Source organism: Eretmochelys imbricata, chromosome 1, assembly GCF_965152235.1.
Source record: "Eretmochelys imbricata isolate rEreImb1 chromosome 1, rEreImb1.hap1, whole genome shotgun sequence".
Lineage (NCBI taxonomy): Eukaryota > Metazoa > Chordata > Testudines > Cheloniidae > Eretmochelys > Eretmochelys imbricata.
In genome coordinates, this window is record NC_135572.1 from 188,414,087 (window position 1) to 188,432,327 (window position 18,241).

Here is an 18,241-nt window from a genome sequence, read left to right on the forward strand (position 1 = left end):
GGGGTCTTTATTGAAAAAAGGAGGTTCAAAGCTGCTGACAAAATTCCTCCTGGGATTTTCTTTAAATTAAAATCTAAACACCTTGCTCACTAAAATCCTGCCCTAAAAAGCCCAACCCAAAACATCTGCAAATGTGCCCTACCATTAGAGAGAATCTTCATTATAAAGTCATTAAGCAAATAATTTTTGTCCATCCATTAAGTAGTAGTCACTTCTGACATGTTTCACTATCTTTTTGCTAGTTATTAAGTTGAAAACTTGGATTTCAGTCTGTTACACATCATTGAGAAGGCAGAAGAATACAAGCAAACAAGCTGCAGATTGTTTTTGCAATATTGTCCCGCCCTCTTTTGGGACCAGATCATATCCCTACACCAAAGACACTGGCAGCTAGACAAATATGCATGCCCTTTAGCGATCCAAGCAGCTTTACATGCATACATAAAAAACAGCATTTAAAAAAAATAGCAGCATCTTGTAGCATTCCTTGGAGCCTCTGTGATGGCAAGAGAATGGACTTGACAGACGTGCATGCCCAAATGCAAGTGGCATGAAAGGGGAATGCGATGTTTCTGAAGTGAAAGGCTGTAACTTTAACAGACAGTAAAAGTCCAGATCAGCTGTCCAACGGCAGGTCTATGGAGCAAGCAATCCCAGTGCCTAGGGCAAGGGTGGCCAAACTGTGGCTCACGAGCCACATGCGGTTCTTTTATCATTAAAGTGCAGCTCGCGGAGCCCCTACACGCACGCGCGCCCCCCCCCACACATATGCACACTTCCACTACCAGACTGGGGGGCGGGGGGGAGCTTGGGACCTCTGCCTTGCAGCAGGATTGGTGGGTAAAGGCTTCTTCCTAGCAGAGAGAAGGGGTCTCGAGGCTTCAGCAAGAGTGGAGCTGAAGTCCCAAGCCCTGGCAGGTGTGCCCCGGCTCTCGACCTTCTGAAGATTGTCTGTGCTCAGAGGGCCAGTAAGTTTGGCTACCCTGGCCTAGGGGATGGGAGTGCCTCACATTGCTCTCAAGCAACCCTTCTGACCAATGCTCTGATCAGCACTGACAGGCTACACAGGTTGCAGTGTCCAGCTCTCCTTTTCCAGAGATGGGTGTCAGCACTGCAAGGATTATGGGATAGAAAATGGAGGCATTCTCAGAGGACCCATCCTCCTCCCAAGAAGAGGAGACATAATGAGAGCAGAAAAATATTTAAATAATGAATTGATGACACCTCTGCACCAAACACATCCCTAACCCTGGATAGCACCATACCACTCTGCAGTAACATGTGGACAGTTGTTTTCACCTCCAGTTTATTATGATCCAAATACTCGTGGCACCTGGCAGCAAAACTAAAATGCTCGGCTGTCAGGTCTGGTAACTAAATTTAAGTGCAACCTGCATAACAGAAATGTGTGACGTATGATTTAAACTATTATTCAAATGTTAAGAAAACGTTTTAACTGTGCCTGAGCTCAGAAACATACTTTTAAACTGACCAAATACAAGAAATACCCAGAATATAAACTGCGAAAAGCCAGGATACTAGGACAATGTTGACCCTTGTTTTTTGAAAAATTAGCAATAATTGTCTTGACTCAATTAGCAGGCTCGTTTGTAGCCAACATGAAGCTACAATGGATCACTAATTGGGTTACCAGTTCCCAAGTATTCCAGATAACATTCATAATGGTCTCTGGTATTCTTCTATTTCAGAACATAAAATCCTGATCCCCTAAATCACTTCTCTAAATCTTGACAAAAACCTATGAATAAAATCTTCTGTGTTAATCCAGTTCTCAGATTATCATCCTGGCTCACTGGAACAATTTCCAAAGTGAATCTATTGCTAAAAATTACTCCGTATGCCTCATTAAATGTAAAAAATACAATAAAATCCATCAGGGGAAATAGTTCCATCACTTCAATTTAGGTTGTTTATAGGCCGATACAGGTTTGTTTTGTTTATTAATTATTATTATACAGTGAAAAACTGAAAACAGTGCAGAACCTAAAGGAGACATTGAGTTAAAAGCTTTAATAAACTCTCCATTTTTATGAAGTTACTAAAAAATTCTCACAGTAGAAAAGAGCCTGGGTCCCTTGCAGGTTTAAACTAAAGTAATTGGTGGATTCTCTATAATTTGAAGTCTTTAAACAAGTCTATTCCTCTCTATAGGCCCAATCCAATGCTCACTGCAGTCAATGGAAAGGCTCTCCTTGACTTCAGTGACTTTTGATAGGGCCTATTAGCCCACACCAGGACCCAACTTCAGGGATAAAATACTGGTCCCATTGAAATCAATGGCAGAACTCTCATTAGCCTCAACAGGATCAGTATTTGGTCAGATTTCTCAGCTGATACTTATGTATTAAATTATTTGTTTAAAGAAGTGAAAAAGGGCTTATTCCCAAAATACTTTTTCCTATGGTACCTGCTTCATAGGACGAAGGGAGCCAATTACGCTCCAGCCACTGAATTCAGTCCAGTTTGAAATCTTGCTGGGTTCTAGCAGAATTTGTTTTCCTGAGAAATTTCCTCCTTCATATGCAATCCACCTGAATAAAGATAGAAAACAAACCCCTAAGATGCTAGACTCTAAATATGGCAAAACAAAGCTACACAAATAATATTTAATACAATATTTTTAAACCCAAAGACTTTCCATGGAAGTACTACACTTTATTTATATTACTGTGCCAAATATGTAGAGTGCCTAAAGTGGCTTAAGAGCTTTCTTCTATATCAAGATCTATTTTGTATTCCCTAATATTAAGAGGAAACCTGGAAACTACTTTAAACTTTTGACCTGGTCACATGAAGATTAAAAAAAATCCCTCTGTAGACATGGATGGTGTCTACAGGTTTAACGGGCATATGTGTGGGATTGCTGCATTGCAAAAGCAAACTACACAGGTCACCCCATGAAGCACCGAGAAAGGCTTTACAGCACACTACACTGCCACAAAGTTTAGTTATCAGAGGGCAAAACAGGATCTCACACAACTATGTCAATATGTGAAATGAACTACAGAAGAGCCAAACAAGGTTATACCAAACTGCACTACAGGACCAAGAACAGGTATGAGAAATTTAATCCTAATTAACTTTCAGAAAGTTACAAACTGCTACAACAGGATTTTATATAGTAAAAACATCTTTTCAATCACAGTATTACTAACTGTAGAAGCATAACACATCACTGATACCATTTATACCTGTACTAGAATACAACCTTCAAAATATACCAAGAGCAACACACAAATTGCTCCTCCACTGTACACCATCCAGTATACACACATTACAGAGTTGTTTGCAAGCTGTATCTTTGAGCATCAGAGATATTCACATCTTGGATTTGTATCTAAGGGATGTTCTTTTGTGGACTGTGAATCCTCCATGCTCTTCTCATGAGCACATCTGAGCATAAAGCATGCACTATTTTTACTACATTTCCTATTTTATTTGCTTGAAGTGTGATGGGAGTTCTAATGTCCATCGTTTGCCTCTCTCACTGTGCGACTTTGGAGAAAGTTCTTCTGATCATGCATACTTCACTCACAGGCAGTGCACATTTGTGTATAAGCCTCAAAGGGGTCCTGTAAGTCCTGACTAACAGCTATTTAATAAGACTGACAACAGTTATAAATTCCTTCCTTTTTATTTTACCGTATTGCTGGCAATTTTATTGTTTTGAAATGCATTTGGGCAAAATCACTGCACACTTGGGGGTAAGAGCTTCAGTCTTAGCAGTGCCCAATAGTCTCAATATAAATGCAGTGTCTATTACCAAAGCATTGTTCTAGTGCATAAAAGGAGAGAGGGAAAGAAAATGTTTTTGTAATAATAAAAAGACAAGTGTTGAACTGCTCCTGTCTTCAGTAAACAAGAGAATGTGAATTGCAGCCATAAAAACACAGCGCTTACCCTTGGTATTCAATAGAGAACATGAGGCTACAACTCTGTGCTCATGAGGAAATCAGTGCAGTGCGATTAGTCCTGTCACTCAGGTGACACAGACCTCAGCCAAAGGAATGCACAAACAAAGGTACGTATTCAAATAGGATTAAGAGAACACAGACTTAAGCTTTTTCAACCCATTGTCTTGCAATCGACTTACGTATTTGCCACACTCAGCTGCAGAGACATATCTGTGTCTTGTTCTTGGAAATAAACCTAGGAAGAGTCATTTAGACTGACCCCTGATCTTCACTACAGAATTACTTTGGTATAACGATGTCGCTAAGGAGCGTGAATAATCCACACCCCCCAAGCAGCATAATTACACCGACCTAAGTGCTGGGTTAGACAGTGCTTTGTCGGCGAGAGAGCTTCTCCCACTGACATAGCTACCACTTCTTGTGGAGGTGGAGTTATTAAGCTGACAGGAGAGCTTAGACCATCTTCACCAGAAGCACTACCGTGGTGCAGCTGCAGTGGTGCTGATGCAAGTTTGTAGTGTAGACCTACTCTGAGCATTTTGTTAGCACAAATAGCTAGGATGACCTTCTGTGACCTGGCACACCTGAAAGAGTCCTAATAGCTGATCAAAGTTTGATATGAAGATAACGTTAGCGTCAACTGTGGGTGTGTTGCCAATAAAACTCTTATTGCTTTTATGGTTTAAAGGCCTCTGCTGCAGTTTTACCTAACTTTTCATAGATTCATAGATATTTAGGTCAGAAGGGACCATTATGATCATCTAGTCTTTTAAAATCACAGTAAAATTTAACTCAAAAGATAACCAAAACTGGTACCCAGCAGCCCACAGTCCCTTTCAACCAAAGCCTTTAAGGTCAATAGGCATGTCCATGCCCAGCCACTCAGGGATATGGCCCCCTCCAAGCTGCAATCCCTACCTAGCCTTCTTCCCTTAGTGCCTTAGGCCTGTGCATGACAGTAAGATCCCAACCCCATATACACAGACTTGTAGTTGTCTTTAGCCTCTTTATTTGCCCAAAGCGGACCTTGCATTTTGGGACAACAGGACAAGAAAACCCTAAATCTTGCTGCATGGACTCTTAGTTGAGACAAACAAGCCCTTCCTGGACCACCCAGAAAGAATCCCAATGAAAGACCTACAATTGTCCAACACCTATTCCCTCAATCCTGACCCAGAGATATTGCAAGATGCTCAGAAAAAGGTGAAAAACCATCAGCAGCTCAGCCAAAACTGCTATGGAGGTGGGGAAATTTCTTTCCAACCCTGAACTGGCCCTGGGGGAGATTCCCTCAGGACTTTTCCATACCTGCGCTGACTCCCCTCAGATGCAGAGAGCCTTGTTAACATGGCCAGCGATAGTGAGAGGGAAGGTTAGTGCTCCTTACTCCCTCACCCAGTTTCTCCCTTATATGGGCCCTGGCCTCCCATCCCAGCCAATCCTGTTAAGGTGGAGGATTTAATATCTCCCACCCTCATCCCAATGTGAGGCAGAGAAAGCCCACAGACATCCCCTCCAAGCAGATCCTTAAGGGAAAGGACACTCCTCTGTGCTGGTCCATGGCAAACCGTGCTAACTCCAAGGAGGCAGGAATATGTGCATGTTCACATTTAAAATGAAATGTTAGCGGCTAGGTGGCAAATGCACACAACATTAGCCTTTCCTCTCCAAAGGTCTCAGACTAAAACTGGATTACGTCACAAGGAAAATTAATTTGTTATTCTCAACCTCAAATCTTGCTGCTGTTTGTCACTGGCCTCTAAGCTACCACACAACAAGAGCAAACAATCTCTATTTAGTAAGGGCTCAGGATTGAAATGGCAGTGATGTTGAAACCAGAGGGAAAGCACACCGGCAAAGGTGTTTGAGGCAGTTTACACTCACCCACGGGTCTACAGCCACTGGTAATACCCACTTAAATTACCCAGAAAGAAAGTTCAATCATTAACCACCTTTGCAAAAACTGGTTATGTGAAGAATAAGGCTGTGCATTTCAATGAGGCCAACCCAGTGCCACTCCCAATGCTGTCATGGTACTGTAAGTGCTTCAGGCCATACGAAGATAACCCTCAAAGTGAACTCAGAGGATCAAAGACATGGACGTGGCTGGATCACAGGTGGGTCACAGAGGGTGAGGATTTCACTCATCCTTACCTGTACCTTAATTTTTCTGTAAAAAGCACTTTAATGTCATTTGTTTGAAGTGGGGAGCAACTTTATACAAAGGCCACTATACTTAGCACTGATTGCTCACAGCTACTGCTAAGTCTGCTTCACACAACAGAGCCACTAGAAGGGTGGGAACAGCCTTACGACACCAGACAGTTCTATCATTATTTATTCATCGTATAACCATGCTGCCTAGTGAGGGATCAGGTCCCCTTGTACTACGTCTTGTACAAACACAGAATAAAAAGATGAAGGATACTCAGCACTGGTATCACAGGGGTCCCACATATACGGTTACTCTGTATAAGTTACAATTCTCTCTGGTGACTGCATGGAATCAGGACAGGTACAGAAGTGTTATTTTTAAAATACTGCATAAAAGCATATAAATGTACATAACACATGGTAGTGAAGGAAAAATAGAGGTCTAAATTAATTTTTTTTAATTCACTTTAGGGGTCTGTAATGGTGATGTTGAACTGTACAAAGGCAGCTCAGTCATATGAATATGGAGAGTAAACAGGAAGATGAGCTGAAGATTAACTTAAAAAATAAAAAAGGAATCATAGAATATCAGGGTTGGAAGGGACCCCAGAAGGCCATCTAGTCCAACCCCCTGCTCGAAGCAGGACCAATTCCCAGTTAAATCATCCCAGCCAGGGCTTTGTCAAGCCTGACCTTAAAAACCTCTAAGGAAGGAGATTCTACCACCTCCCTAGGTAACGCATTCCAGTGTTTCACCACCCTCATAGTGAAAAAGTTTTTCCTAATATCCAATCTAAACCTCCCCCACTGCAACTTGAGACCATTACTCCTCGTTCTGTCATCTGCTACCATTGAGAACAGTCTAGAGCCATCCTCTTTGGAACCCCCTTTCAGGTAGTTGAAAGCAGCTATCAAATCCCCCTCATTCTTCTCTTCTGCAGACTAAACAATCCCAGCTCCCTCAGCCTCTCCTCATAAGTCATGTGTTCTAGACCCCTAATCATTTTTGTTGCCCTTTGCTGGACTCTCTCCAATTTATCCACATCCTTCTTGTAGTGTGGGGCCCAAAACTGGACACAGTACTCCAGATGAGGCCTCACCAAAGTCGAATAGAGGGGAACGATCACGTCCCTCGATCTGCTCGCTATGCCCCTACTTATACATCCCAAAATGCCATTGGCCTTCTTGGCAACAAGGGCACACTGCTGACTCATATCCAGCTTCTCATCCACTGTCACCCCTAGGTCCTTTTCCGCAGAACTGCTGCCTAGCCATTCGGCCCCTAGTCTGTAGCGGTGCATTGGATTCTTCCGTCCTAAGTGCAGGACCCTGCACTTATCCTTATTGAACCTCATCAGATTTCTTTTGGCCCAATCCTCCAATTTGTCTAGGTCCTTCTGTATCCTATCCCTCCCCTCCAGCGTATCTAGGAAGATATATGCTGCACACTCAATGGCTGCTAAGATTCGCAATCAGCAATCTCCAGCATAACTTGATGGCTACATGGGACTCAGTGCAAAAAGGGGGCTGGTGGAGGCTTTTGAATCCAAAAGCACAGCCAGGATAGAGGGTATCTGGAGTTTTCTGAGGGTGAGGAGAAGCAGGGGCAGTGAAGAAAGGGTCACTTCATGGATGCAAGATGCTTCTCATGGCAGTTTAAAAATGCTTTACTTTTTACTCCTGGGTTTATCCTGCTCAACACCTTATTGTTCACTCTTTGTTCTTTTAAGCAGATAAAAAGGCAGATTCTTGTAGCAGGAAGTTTGATTTACTGACTCGATCACATTTGTATTCGGTTCAGGTCTAGGTACAAATGAGTTCCAATGTTGATTTCCCCCAAATTTTAGGATACTCCGGTTTTACGTGTCACACACAATCCAAAAAATATAGCAAACTCATCATATAGGAAGGCAAGTGGAAGGAGAACACAAATGCTGTCTCTGAAATATTTCTACCATACTTACAAACCGCTTCTCACCCATACGGACTGGGTGTAAAAGTGAAGGTCCTTGTTTAGAACAGAACTGACAGCTTCTTTGAAGTGCAACTCTCTGCCCTCGCAACATTCCAGTGCAAACAGACTGATGGAAGGCTCAGCAAAAACCTAAGAGAGAGGTAGTTATAGTTACTCAAAACAGCCTAGTTGTACCTTGTTGGCATGCTACTTAGGACCCTTCTTTGTCCATTTCAGTTTTTAACCTCTCTGAGGTTCTGGTCTAATTTTAATGTGAACATTTATCAGTAATTTAGTTTTTTGATTTGGATAATAAACTTTCCTAGGAGTTGATATTTGTCGAGGAAGCATGATCTAATGGTTTGCCACCACAGCGTAGTGTCCATTGACATCAGCGGCTGTTGGTTTGACGCTAATGACCAGATTTGCTAAGATATTTAGGCTCCTACAAATGCAGATAGGTGTCTAGTGGGACTTTCAAAAGCACATAAGCAGGTCAGGCATGCAACTTCCACTGATTTCAAATAGGAAGTTAGGTGTGTAGGCAGGTTAGGTGCTGAATATTCCTCTAGGTACCTACCTGAATCTTTAGTCACCTAAATTCTGTTGAAAATCTGGCCCTAAATATTGAACAGAGAAATATACTGCAAAACTGTGGATTTTTTTTTTTTAAATCAAGAATTTGAATGTTCCCTTCAAAAGATCCAGAAAAAAATCAAGTAATTAGGACTCACTTCTATTCAAATCTTTTCACCTCATGTTATTTTTAGCTTATTTTGGTAACACATCTTTTGGCTCTATTGACTCTAGATAAAGATCATAACAGTTATTTGAAAATGAGGTACAAGGATGAAATCTGTACAGCACACATAGTACTACTTCACAAATAAGGAAGCCATATCTTCATTGCAAAAGAGACGCATTTTTGCATCAAGTTAGATAACTCAATGCAAAATCCTAGTGGAGACCAGGGACTTTAGAGTTTTTAGTTTGATGTAGCTAGTCAAGGAAAACTCTAGGTCGGGGTATAGAGTTGACCTCACTAGCTACATCCAGCTAAAAATTACCTGTGCCTTCATCAGAATATACATAGAGATTGTTTTCTTGATGCAAAAACACACCCTCTTTTCCCCTCAGTGAAGACATGGCCTAAGAGTTGGAAGATGCACAAACCAAACACAAAAATCTAACATTAATGTTTACGCCCATGCAGTCATAAAGAGGATATAAACGTAATGAACCAAGAAGGTACAGTTATAAAGAGTTTCTAGTGACATGTTTTTCACAAAGACCTCAATTGTGATACAGGCCTTATGAATGTACTGTCACTGAGGCCACGTCTACACTACCCGCCGGATCGGTGGGTAGTGATCAATCTATCAGGGATCAATTTATCGCGTCTAGTGTAGATGCGATAAATTGATCCCCGATTGCTCTGCCGTTGACTCTGGAACTCCACCAGGGCAAGAGGTGGAAGCGGAGTCAACGGGGGAGCAGTGGCCATCGATACCGCGCAGCGAGGACGCGAAGTAAGTGATTCTAAGTCGATATAAGATACGTTGACTTCAGCTACGCTATTCTTGTAGCTGGAGTTGCGTATCTTAGATCGATCCTGCCCCCTAGTGTAGACCAGGCCTGACTCACTGTTCTTGGTATGCGACTGCTTGTTCAACTTACACCTCGAGGAAACTGCTTCCCTCTGCTAACTAGTACCACGTAGCACTATTAGAGGTATTGCACATGATGAGAAAAAAGTTTGCCAAGCATCTTGAAAATGAGGACAATCTACGTTACCCATCCTTAGATGGCTTCGAAAGGGCTTTCAACTTGAACACTCCAAAACACAAAATGAGATTCAAAGACAATGTCCTTATTATGAACTGTCATTTATCTTCCTTTGCCGCCCTCCACTCCTCTGAAGAGGCAGGACAATTTATGCGGGGGGCGGCGCGTGCGTGCGTGCTTTATTTCAATAGTTAATTTTAGGGCTAATGAAAGTGAGACTCATAGCAATAGACTGAGCACAGGCAGCTGCTGCTGAGGTTTCTCCACCTAGTCACAAAGTCAGCAACAATCCTATTTTCTCAATTCAATTCTTTACCTGAAGAGAGACTAGGAGTACTTGTGGCACCTTAGAGACTAACCAATTTATTTGAGCATGAGCTTTCGTGAGCTACAGCTCACTTCATCGGATGCATACTGTGGAAAGTGTAGAAGATCTTTTTATATACACACAAAGCATGAAAAAATACCTCCTCCCACCCCACTGTCCTGCTGGTAATAGCTTATCTAAAGTGATCACTCTTACAATGTGTATGATAATCAAGTTGGGCCATTTCCAGCACAAATCCAGGTTTTCTCACCCCCCCCACACTTTATCTAAGATCACTTTAGATAAGCTATTACCAGCAGGAGAGTGGGATGGGAGGAGGTATTTTTTCATGCTTTGTGTGTATATAAAAAGATCTTCTACACTTTCCACAGTATGCATCCGATGAAGTGAGCTGTATCTCACGAAAGCTTATGCTCAAATAAATTGGTTAGTCTCTAAGGTGCCACAAGTACTCCTTTTCTTTTTGCGAATACAGACTAACATGGCTGTTACTCTGAAACCTGAAGAGAGACTGACAGCCATGCTAAACTGTCTGTCTGTCTAGATGAGGAACTGAGAAGAAAAAAAGGTGCTTTTAAAAAAGGAGTTAACAGCATCTGAAATACCACTTAGCACCTAATGTAGATACAGTTTAATACTTAAAATCATGTTAGCTGATGGTGGGGTGTAACATGACCAGCTAATACAATTTAAAAAATATTTTTACTGTATTCCTAGCTGTGCCTCCAATTTGAAAAAAAAATATTTTATTGCATCAGAGGCTTATGGAGCGCTTCTAAACCTACACCATTGTGTAATTACAGTTCAGAGTTTCACAGAATGCACAACTAGCCTGTGGAACTCATTGCAACAAGATAACACTGAGGCCAACAGCTTAGCAAGATTTAAAGAGGACTGGATATTTATATGGATAACAAGGATATTCAGAGTTACAATATTTAAAAAAAACCGCTAAATTTATGGAAGGGATATGAAATCAGGGTATTAATCAACCTTTAACTAATGGGGACTGGGAAGAAATTTGTCCTGTGGGCAAGTTATTCCACAACTCCCTATATCAGTGTTTTCCTTGAACTTTCCTCTTAAGTATCTGGTACCAATCAGAGCCAGGATACTGGACTAGATGGACCACTGGTCTGATCTAGCATGGTCATGTCTGTGTTAAGAGTCAAGGAAACTTGCTTGACAGTTGTTAGGAGCCGAAAGGGCTCCAACCCTCAAACAACTTTAGGACAGGCCAGTCTTCGCTTACAGACAGCCTCCCAACCTGAAGCAAATACTCATCAGCAACCACACAACAAAGGGGAACACACAAAGGAAAAAACCCAGTCTCCCCAACTCCCAAGAAAAAAGCCTGGACCTGGCTCCTCTCAAGAGTGTGTGTGTGTGTGTGTGTGTGTGTGTGTGTGTGTGTGTGTGTGTGTGTGTGTGTGTGTGTGTGTGTGTGTGTGTGTGTGTGTGTGTGTGTGTGTGGAGAGGGGAGCACTGGAGAAGAGGAGGTTGACTGTCTTAGGACAGGGTCTCCATGTGTTCTGGCTGCTTAGCTGAACTCCCATTCCCTTCAGAGTTTTGCAAGCCGAGATATCTAAATTAAAGTCACCTACAATTCTCAAAAGACATATCTGGCTTCAAGTCTAAGCTTGATAAGTTTATGGAGGGGATGGTATGATGGGATAGCCTAATCTTGGCAATTAACTGATCTTTGACTATTAGCAGTAAATGTGCCCAATGGCCTGTGATGGGATGTTAGATGGGGTGGGATCTGAGTTACTACAGAGAATTCTTTCCTGGGTATCTAGCTGGTGAGTCTTGCCCACATACTCAGAGTTTAGCTGATTACCATATTTGGGGTCGGGAAGGAATTTTCCTGCAGGACAGATTGGCAGAGGCCCTGGGGTTTTTTTGGCTTCTTCATGGGGCACGGGTCACTTGCTGGAGGATTCTCTGCACCTTCAAGTCTTTAAACTATGATTTGAGGTCTTCAATAGCTCAGACATAGGTTAGGGGTTTGTTACAGGAGTGGGTGGGTGAGATTCTGTGGCCTGTGTTGTGCAGGAATTCGGACTAGACGATCATAATGGTCCCGTCTGACCTTAAAGTCTATGATTCTATGATTCTCCAGGGCATGGAAATAACTGCCCCAGCCCAGCTCACAGCAGCTCTAAAAGTTCTCTCAGGAAAATATTTTGAAACATTGGCAACTATGTCATACTTGTAACCTTTGTAAAAAAATCTTCCCTATTACAAGCATGATGAAGTACTGAAGAATTCTTTGAAAGTGACCTTTGTATGTTAACGAAACCACCTTACTCAAACAAAATTAAACTGGGGACAGCCCCATTTATGATGCAAGGAGTTAAAACATGGGGAGCGTTATATGATCTATAGCATAATCTTGTGAGAAAGGGAGGATACTTCTACACGGTATTTCAGGAAGGAGTGTCCATAAGTAAAGAATACCTTTGTATTTAACTCTTTAGGTTAACAGGTGCAAATACTCTGGTATTAATACATCAGATGGTGTAGATGCACTGCCAAACTCATTTATCTCTCCACAGTAGCATTTCAGTTGCTGGATTAAGCCACATATGCATTACCTTCAACTTCTACAAACGTAACATCTCACACAGTTTCTCTCAACTCATTGAGCCCTATTCACAAACCATCTCACCTTCATTTAACAGATATAAACCACACTATCAAATGTTCCAGAATTCAGAATGAAATTTTATATTTTATGAATGCAGAAAGTACATAAAAAAATCTCATACTAAAAAGAAAGACTAAAATAAGATTAGCTTCCTTCAAACTGCTCTTGTTTCCATTTTCACTTTTAAGTGCCACACCATGAAAACCAAAACCAAAATCAAAACCATCCAACCTCAACACAAAGAGACAGAATGCAGAAGTTAAGTAAAGTTGCTACATAAAATAGCTTCAAGACACCATACACACAAACACATTGCTATAATAAAATAAAAAATATAAGTACATTGTTCCTTTGGAACTACAGATAACCTTTCATGACAAATTTCAAGAAAATGTTATTAATAAACTTGATTTGAGACGTTGTCACCAAAAATGTTTCCTTCTCCCACTTCACTGCAACCTCCAAAATGAAAATTATATAGATTTTCATAAGAAAAAGTCCTATCCCAATGAAGTCAACAGAAGGTTTCTCATCAACTTCAGCAGGTTTTGGACTTGGGCCTAATTGCCTTCCCTGTTACAAAAACTTGTGGTAGGTTTTTCCTCACTTCCTGTTTGTACTGAATTATCAGATGAATAAATGGAATATATCAGGGATCGAGTGGATATTAAATGTTTGTAGTACCGCATGCATGGACTTGGGGGGGAGGGGTTGTGGGTGTCTGGCCCCCCAGCTGGGCTTTGGGGGGTGGGGGAAGGGCAAAAAAACAGAAGCTGGGTTGTCATAGGGGTTTCTTTAACTCTCTACTCCTGGTGGAATTTTTGTGTGTCTGTATTGTTACAGACATACTTGCTGACAGGTATTTTGAAATAAATTACCAAAATAATTGAAACTGGCGTGATTATGTAGTTATTTTGACAAATAAAATTTGCAGAATTTTAAAATATTGTGTGCAGAATTTTTAATTTTTTGTCGCAGAATTCCCCCAGGAGTATCAAGTTGTATGTTCTCTCATTTTTATTAATTCATTGTACTGTACAAAGTGAGCCATTGTTGGGGGCTGTCTATTGGTTAGAGCTGGTGACAGAGTTAGGACTGTTGGGATCTATTCCTGACTCAGGAACTGACTCCTAGAGGAAACATATCCACAAAAACAATGAGTAGTCCAGTGGCACCTTAAAGACTAACGGATTTATTTAGGCATAAGCTTTTGTGGGTAAAAATCCCACTTCTTCAGTTGCATGGCGTGAAAATTACAGATGAAGGCATAAATATATATTGGCACATGAAGAGAAGGGACTTACTTTACAATTGGAGAACCAATGCTGAAGGCCAATTCAGTCAGGGTGGATGTGGTCCACTCCCAATAATTGATGAGGAGGTGTCAATACCAAGAGAGGGAAAATTGCTTTGTAGTGAGCCAGCCATTCCCAATCTCTATTCAAGCCCAAACTGATGGTGTTAAGGTTGCAAATGAATTGTAACTCTGCAGTTTCTCTTTGAAATCTGTTTTTGAAGTTTTTTTCTTGCAGGATGGCTACTTTTAAATCTGTTATTGAATGTCCAGGGAGATTGAAGTGTTCTCCTACTGGCTTTTGTATGTTACCATTTCTGATATCTCATTTGTGTCCATTTATCCTTCTACATAGAGACTGTCCGGTTTGGCCAAGGTACATGGCAGAAGGGCATTGCTGGCACATATCACATTCATAGATGTGCAGGTGAATGAGCCCCTGATGGTGTGGCTGGTATGGTTGGGTCCTATGATGGTGATGCTAGAGTAGACATGGGGACAGAGAAGGCAATGTGGTTTGTTAGAGGGATTGGTTCCTGGGTTACTGTTTCTGTGGTGTGGTGTGTAGTTGCTGGTGAGTATTTGCTTCAGATTGGAGGGCTGCCTGTAAGCGAGGACTGTGAGAATGGGGGATCATTTTCCATGATAGATGGTAGGTCGTTGATAATGTGCTGGAGAGGTTTTAGCTGGGGCCTGTATGTGATGGCAGGTGGTGTTCTGTTATTTTCCTTGTTGGGCCTGTCCTGTAGTAGGTGACTTCTGGGTACCCATCTCGCTCTGTCAATCTGTTTCCTCACTTGCCCAGGTGGCTACTGTAGTTTTAAGAATGTTTCATAGAGATCTTGTAGGTGTTTGTCTCTGTCTGAGGGATTGGAGCAATTGCGGTTGTATCTTAGGGCTTGGCTGTAGACAATGAATCATGTGATGTGTCCTGGATGGAAGCTGGAGGCATGTAGGTAAGTATGGCAGTCAGTAGGTTTCCAGTATAGGGTGGTGTTTATGTGACCATCACTTATTTGCACTGTAGTGTCCAGGAAATGGATCTCTTGTGTGGACTAGTCCAGGCTGACGTTGATGGTGGGGTGGAAATTGTTGAAATCCATGTGGAATTCTTCAAGGGCCTCCTTCCCATGGGTCCATATGACAATGATGATGTCATCAATGTAGCATAAGTAGAGGAGAGGTACTAGGGGACAAGAGCTGAGGAAGCGTTGTTCTAAGTCAGCCACAAAAATGTTGGCATACTGTGGGGCTATGGCAGTGCCGCTGACTTGAAGGTATAAGTTGTCCGCAAATCTGAAATGGTTGTGGGTGAGGACAAAGTCACAAAGCTCACCCACCAGGTGTGCTGTGGCCTCATCAGGGATACTGTTCCTGACAGCTTGTAGTCCATCCTCGTGTGGAATATTCGTGTAGAGAGCTTCTACATCCTTGGTGGCCAGGATGGTGTATTCAGGAAGATCATCAACGCACTGTAGTTTCCTCAGGAAGATGGTAGTGTCTCGAACATAGCTAGGAGTGCTGGTAGCGTAGGGTCTGAGGAGAAAGTCCAAACAGCCAGATAATCCTGCTGTAAGAGTGCCAATGCCTGAGATGATGGGGCATCCAGGACTTCCAGGTTTATGGATCTTGGTCAGCAAATAGAATATCCCTGGTCGAGGCTCTAGGGGTGTGTCTGTGTAGATTTGTTCCCAGGCTGTTGCAGGGAGTTTCATGAGCAGATGGTGTAGTTTCTTTTGGTACTACTCAGTGGGATCAGGGGATAGTGGCCTGTAGAATGTGGTGTTGGAGAGTTGCCTGGCAGCCTCCTGCTCATAATCTGACCTGTTTATGATGACTACAGCATCTCCTCTTTGATTATAATGTCAGAATTGTTTCTGAGGCTGTGGATGGCATTGTGTTCTGTACAGCTGAGGTTGTGGAGCAAGGGATGCTGTTTGTTCACAATTTCAGCCTGTGCACGTCTGCAGAAGCTCTCTATGTAGAAGTCCAGTCTGTCATTTTGACCGTCAGAAGGAGTCCACGCAGAATTCTTCTTCTTGTAGTATTGGTAGGAGGGTTCCTGTAGGTCAGTGCTCTGTTCAGTGGTGTGTTGAAAATATTCTTTGAGTCGGAGACAGTGAAAGTAGGCTTCCAGATTACTGCAGAACTGTATTATGTGCGTGGGGGTGGTGGGGCAGAAAGAGAGTCCCTGAGATAGGAAAGACACACAGTGTGTGTGGCACAATCTCTCACCATAGTCAGTGTAGTATGTCGATTGCAATGGATTTTTTACCTTCCGTCTATTTGGTATGATGTCCATCTGTTTGCACTTGGAGAGGAAGATGATGTCTGTATCTGTGCGAGTAACAAACCCTGTAACAACCAATCCCTATAACAAACCTTGTTGCCTTCTCTGTTCCCATATCTACTCTAGCGACACCATCATAGGACCCAACCATACCAGCCAAACCATCAGGGGCTCATTCACCTGCACATCTATTAATGTGATATATGCTATCATGTGCCAGCAATGCCCCTCTGCCATGTACATTGGCCAAACCGGACAGTCTCTACATAAAAAGATAAATGGACACAAACCAGACATCAGGAAAGGTAACATACAAAAGTCAGCAGGAGAAGACTTCAATCTCCCTGGACATTCAATAACAGATTTGAAAGTAGCCATTCTTCAACAACAAAACTTCAGAAACAGACTTCAAAGAGAAACTGGAGAGCTACAATTCATTTGCAACCTTAACACCATCAATTTGGGCTTGAATAGGGACTAGGAGTGGCTGGATCACTATAAAAGCAATTTTCCCTCTCTTGGTATTGACACCTTCTCATCAATTATTGGGAGTGGACCACATCCACCCTGAATTGGCCTTCAACATTGGTTCTCCACTTGTAAGGTAACTCCCTTCTCTTCATGTGCCAATATATATATTTATGCCTTCATCTGTAATTTTCACTCCATGCATCTGAAGAAGTGGGTCTTTTACCCATGAAAGCTTATGCCCAAATAAATCTGTTAGTCTTTAAGGTGCCAACGGACTCCTTGTTGTTTAAATCAGGAAAACCATCAGGCAGAGAAATTATTTTCAAGCTTCTAATACACACCCAAGTATATCTGGCAGCCCCCCTTGAACAGCCATAAGTTAGAACAAAATTCAATAGATGTAAAGTACTGTAGTATTCCCTAATCAAAGCCTGTTCTTCTCTCCCAGTTCAGTAGCCTATTGATATCAACAAATCATTCCTTTGGTCAGACTCCCACCACATTGCACTCACACAAGTCACAATCTTAGAGATGATGCATTTCCAAGCTGCTCCGAGACTAACTCATATCATGACAGCGTGATCATTACCACACCACACCACAAAACTGAATGCCCACATCACAACATTGTTACACTGAGTCAAAAAAAAAAAAAAAAAAAAAAAGGCCCATGCTATGACGGAACATTGCCATGTCTGATATTTTGGGACCTGCTGCACATTTCAGGCTCACCACTAAAATGGCAGGATGACCCTGGAAATCTTGTGACAAGTAGCAACACTACAAAAACCATACACATTGTTACGAACTGTAGGTGGGGATTGTTAAACCTGAGTATATACTTAGCAAGAAGCTCATTTCCAGCTCTCAGTAGCTATCTCTTCATTTGGACTTATATACTGGGACAAGATGGAAGTGTGTCAGGAACCAAGTGAGAGAAACAGAACTCAATGTCAGACGCTCAGGCTAGCAATTATGCAGCTGTAAATGACCCAACACTGCTCATAAGTCTATCTAGAGGTCTTGAGAGGTCTGCAACCTTCACACCCATAGTTCCCATGGTCATCACAAACTCAAGAGTATATATTTCTAATAATCAAATCTGCCATTGCTATTAACTGTCTCTTTGTAACAATAGCAGTCCCCTCCCCCAGACAGATAGCCTCAGTGCAAGAGGATACCATGACGTCATCTGGAAGGAGGGTCCCAACTATGGGATTATTTTCCTCTGCTCCAGCTCAGTATTCTCCTTCCTCAATACTTTCATCCTCTTCAAAAGCACAGAGGCTGTCCGACCGCGGGATGGGACTGCTCTACTGTGTCCCCGAAAGTCTCATTTATATATCTCTCTGTCTCCCTTAGTTCCTCCCGTTCAGCCAC

General features: G+C 42.2%; 1 protein-coding gene across 2 annotated transcripts in view; it reads right to left on the minus strand.

Moving 5' to 3' along the window:
- CRYBG3 (crystallin beta-gamma domain containing 3) overlaps positions 1-18,241 on the minus strand; it is a 124,895-nt gene that overhangs the window by 9,995 nt on the left and 96,659 nt on the right. Inside the window, exons 18-19 of one of the 2 annotated variants that reach the window (XM_077820452.1) lie at positions 8,054-8,193; positions 2,429-2,552 (exon numbers count right to left, since the gene is read on the minus strand). In XM_077820452.1, coding sequence (XP_077676578.1) covers positions 2,429-2,552; positions 8,054-8,193 — 264 coding nt within the window. Of the gene's footprint in view, positions 1-2,428; positions 2,553-8,053; positions 8,194-18,241 lie in introns of those variants that run through there. The other variant, XR_013346505.1, reaches the window with a different exon arrangement.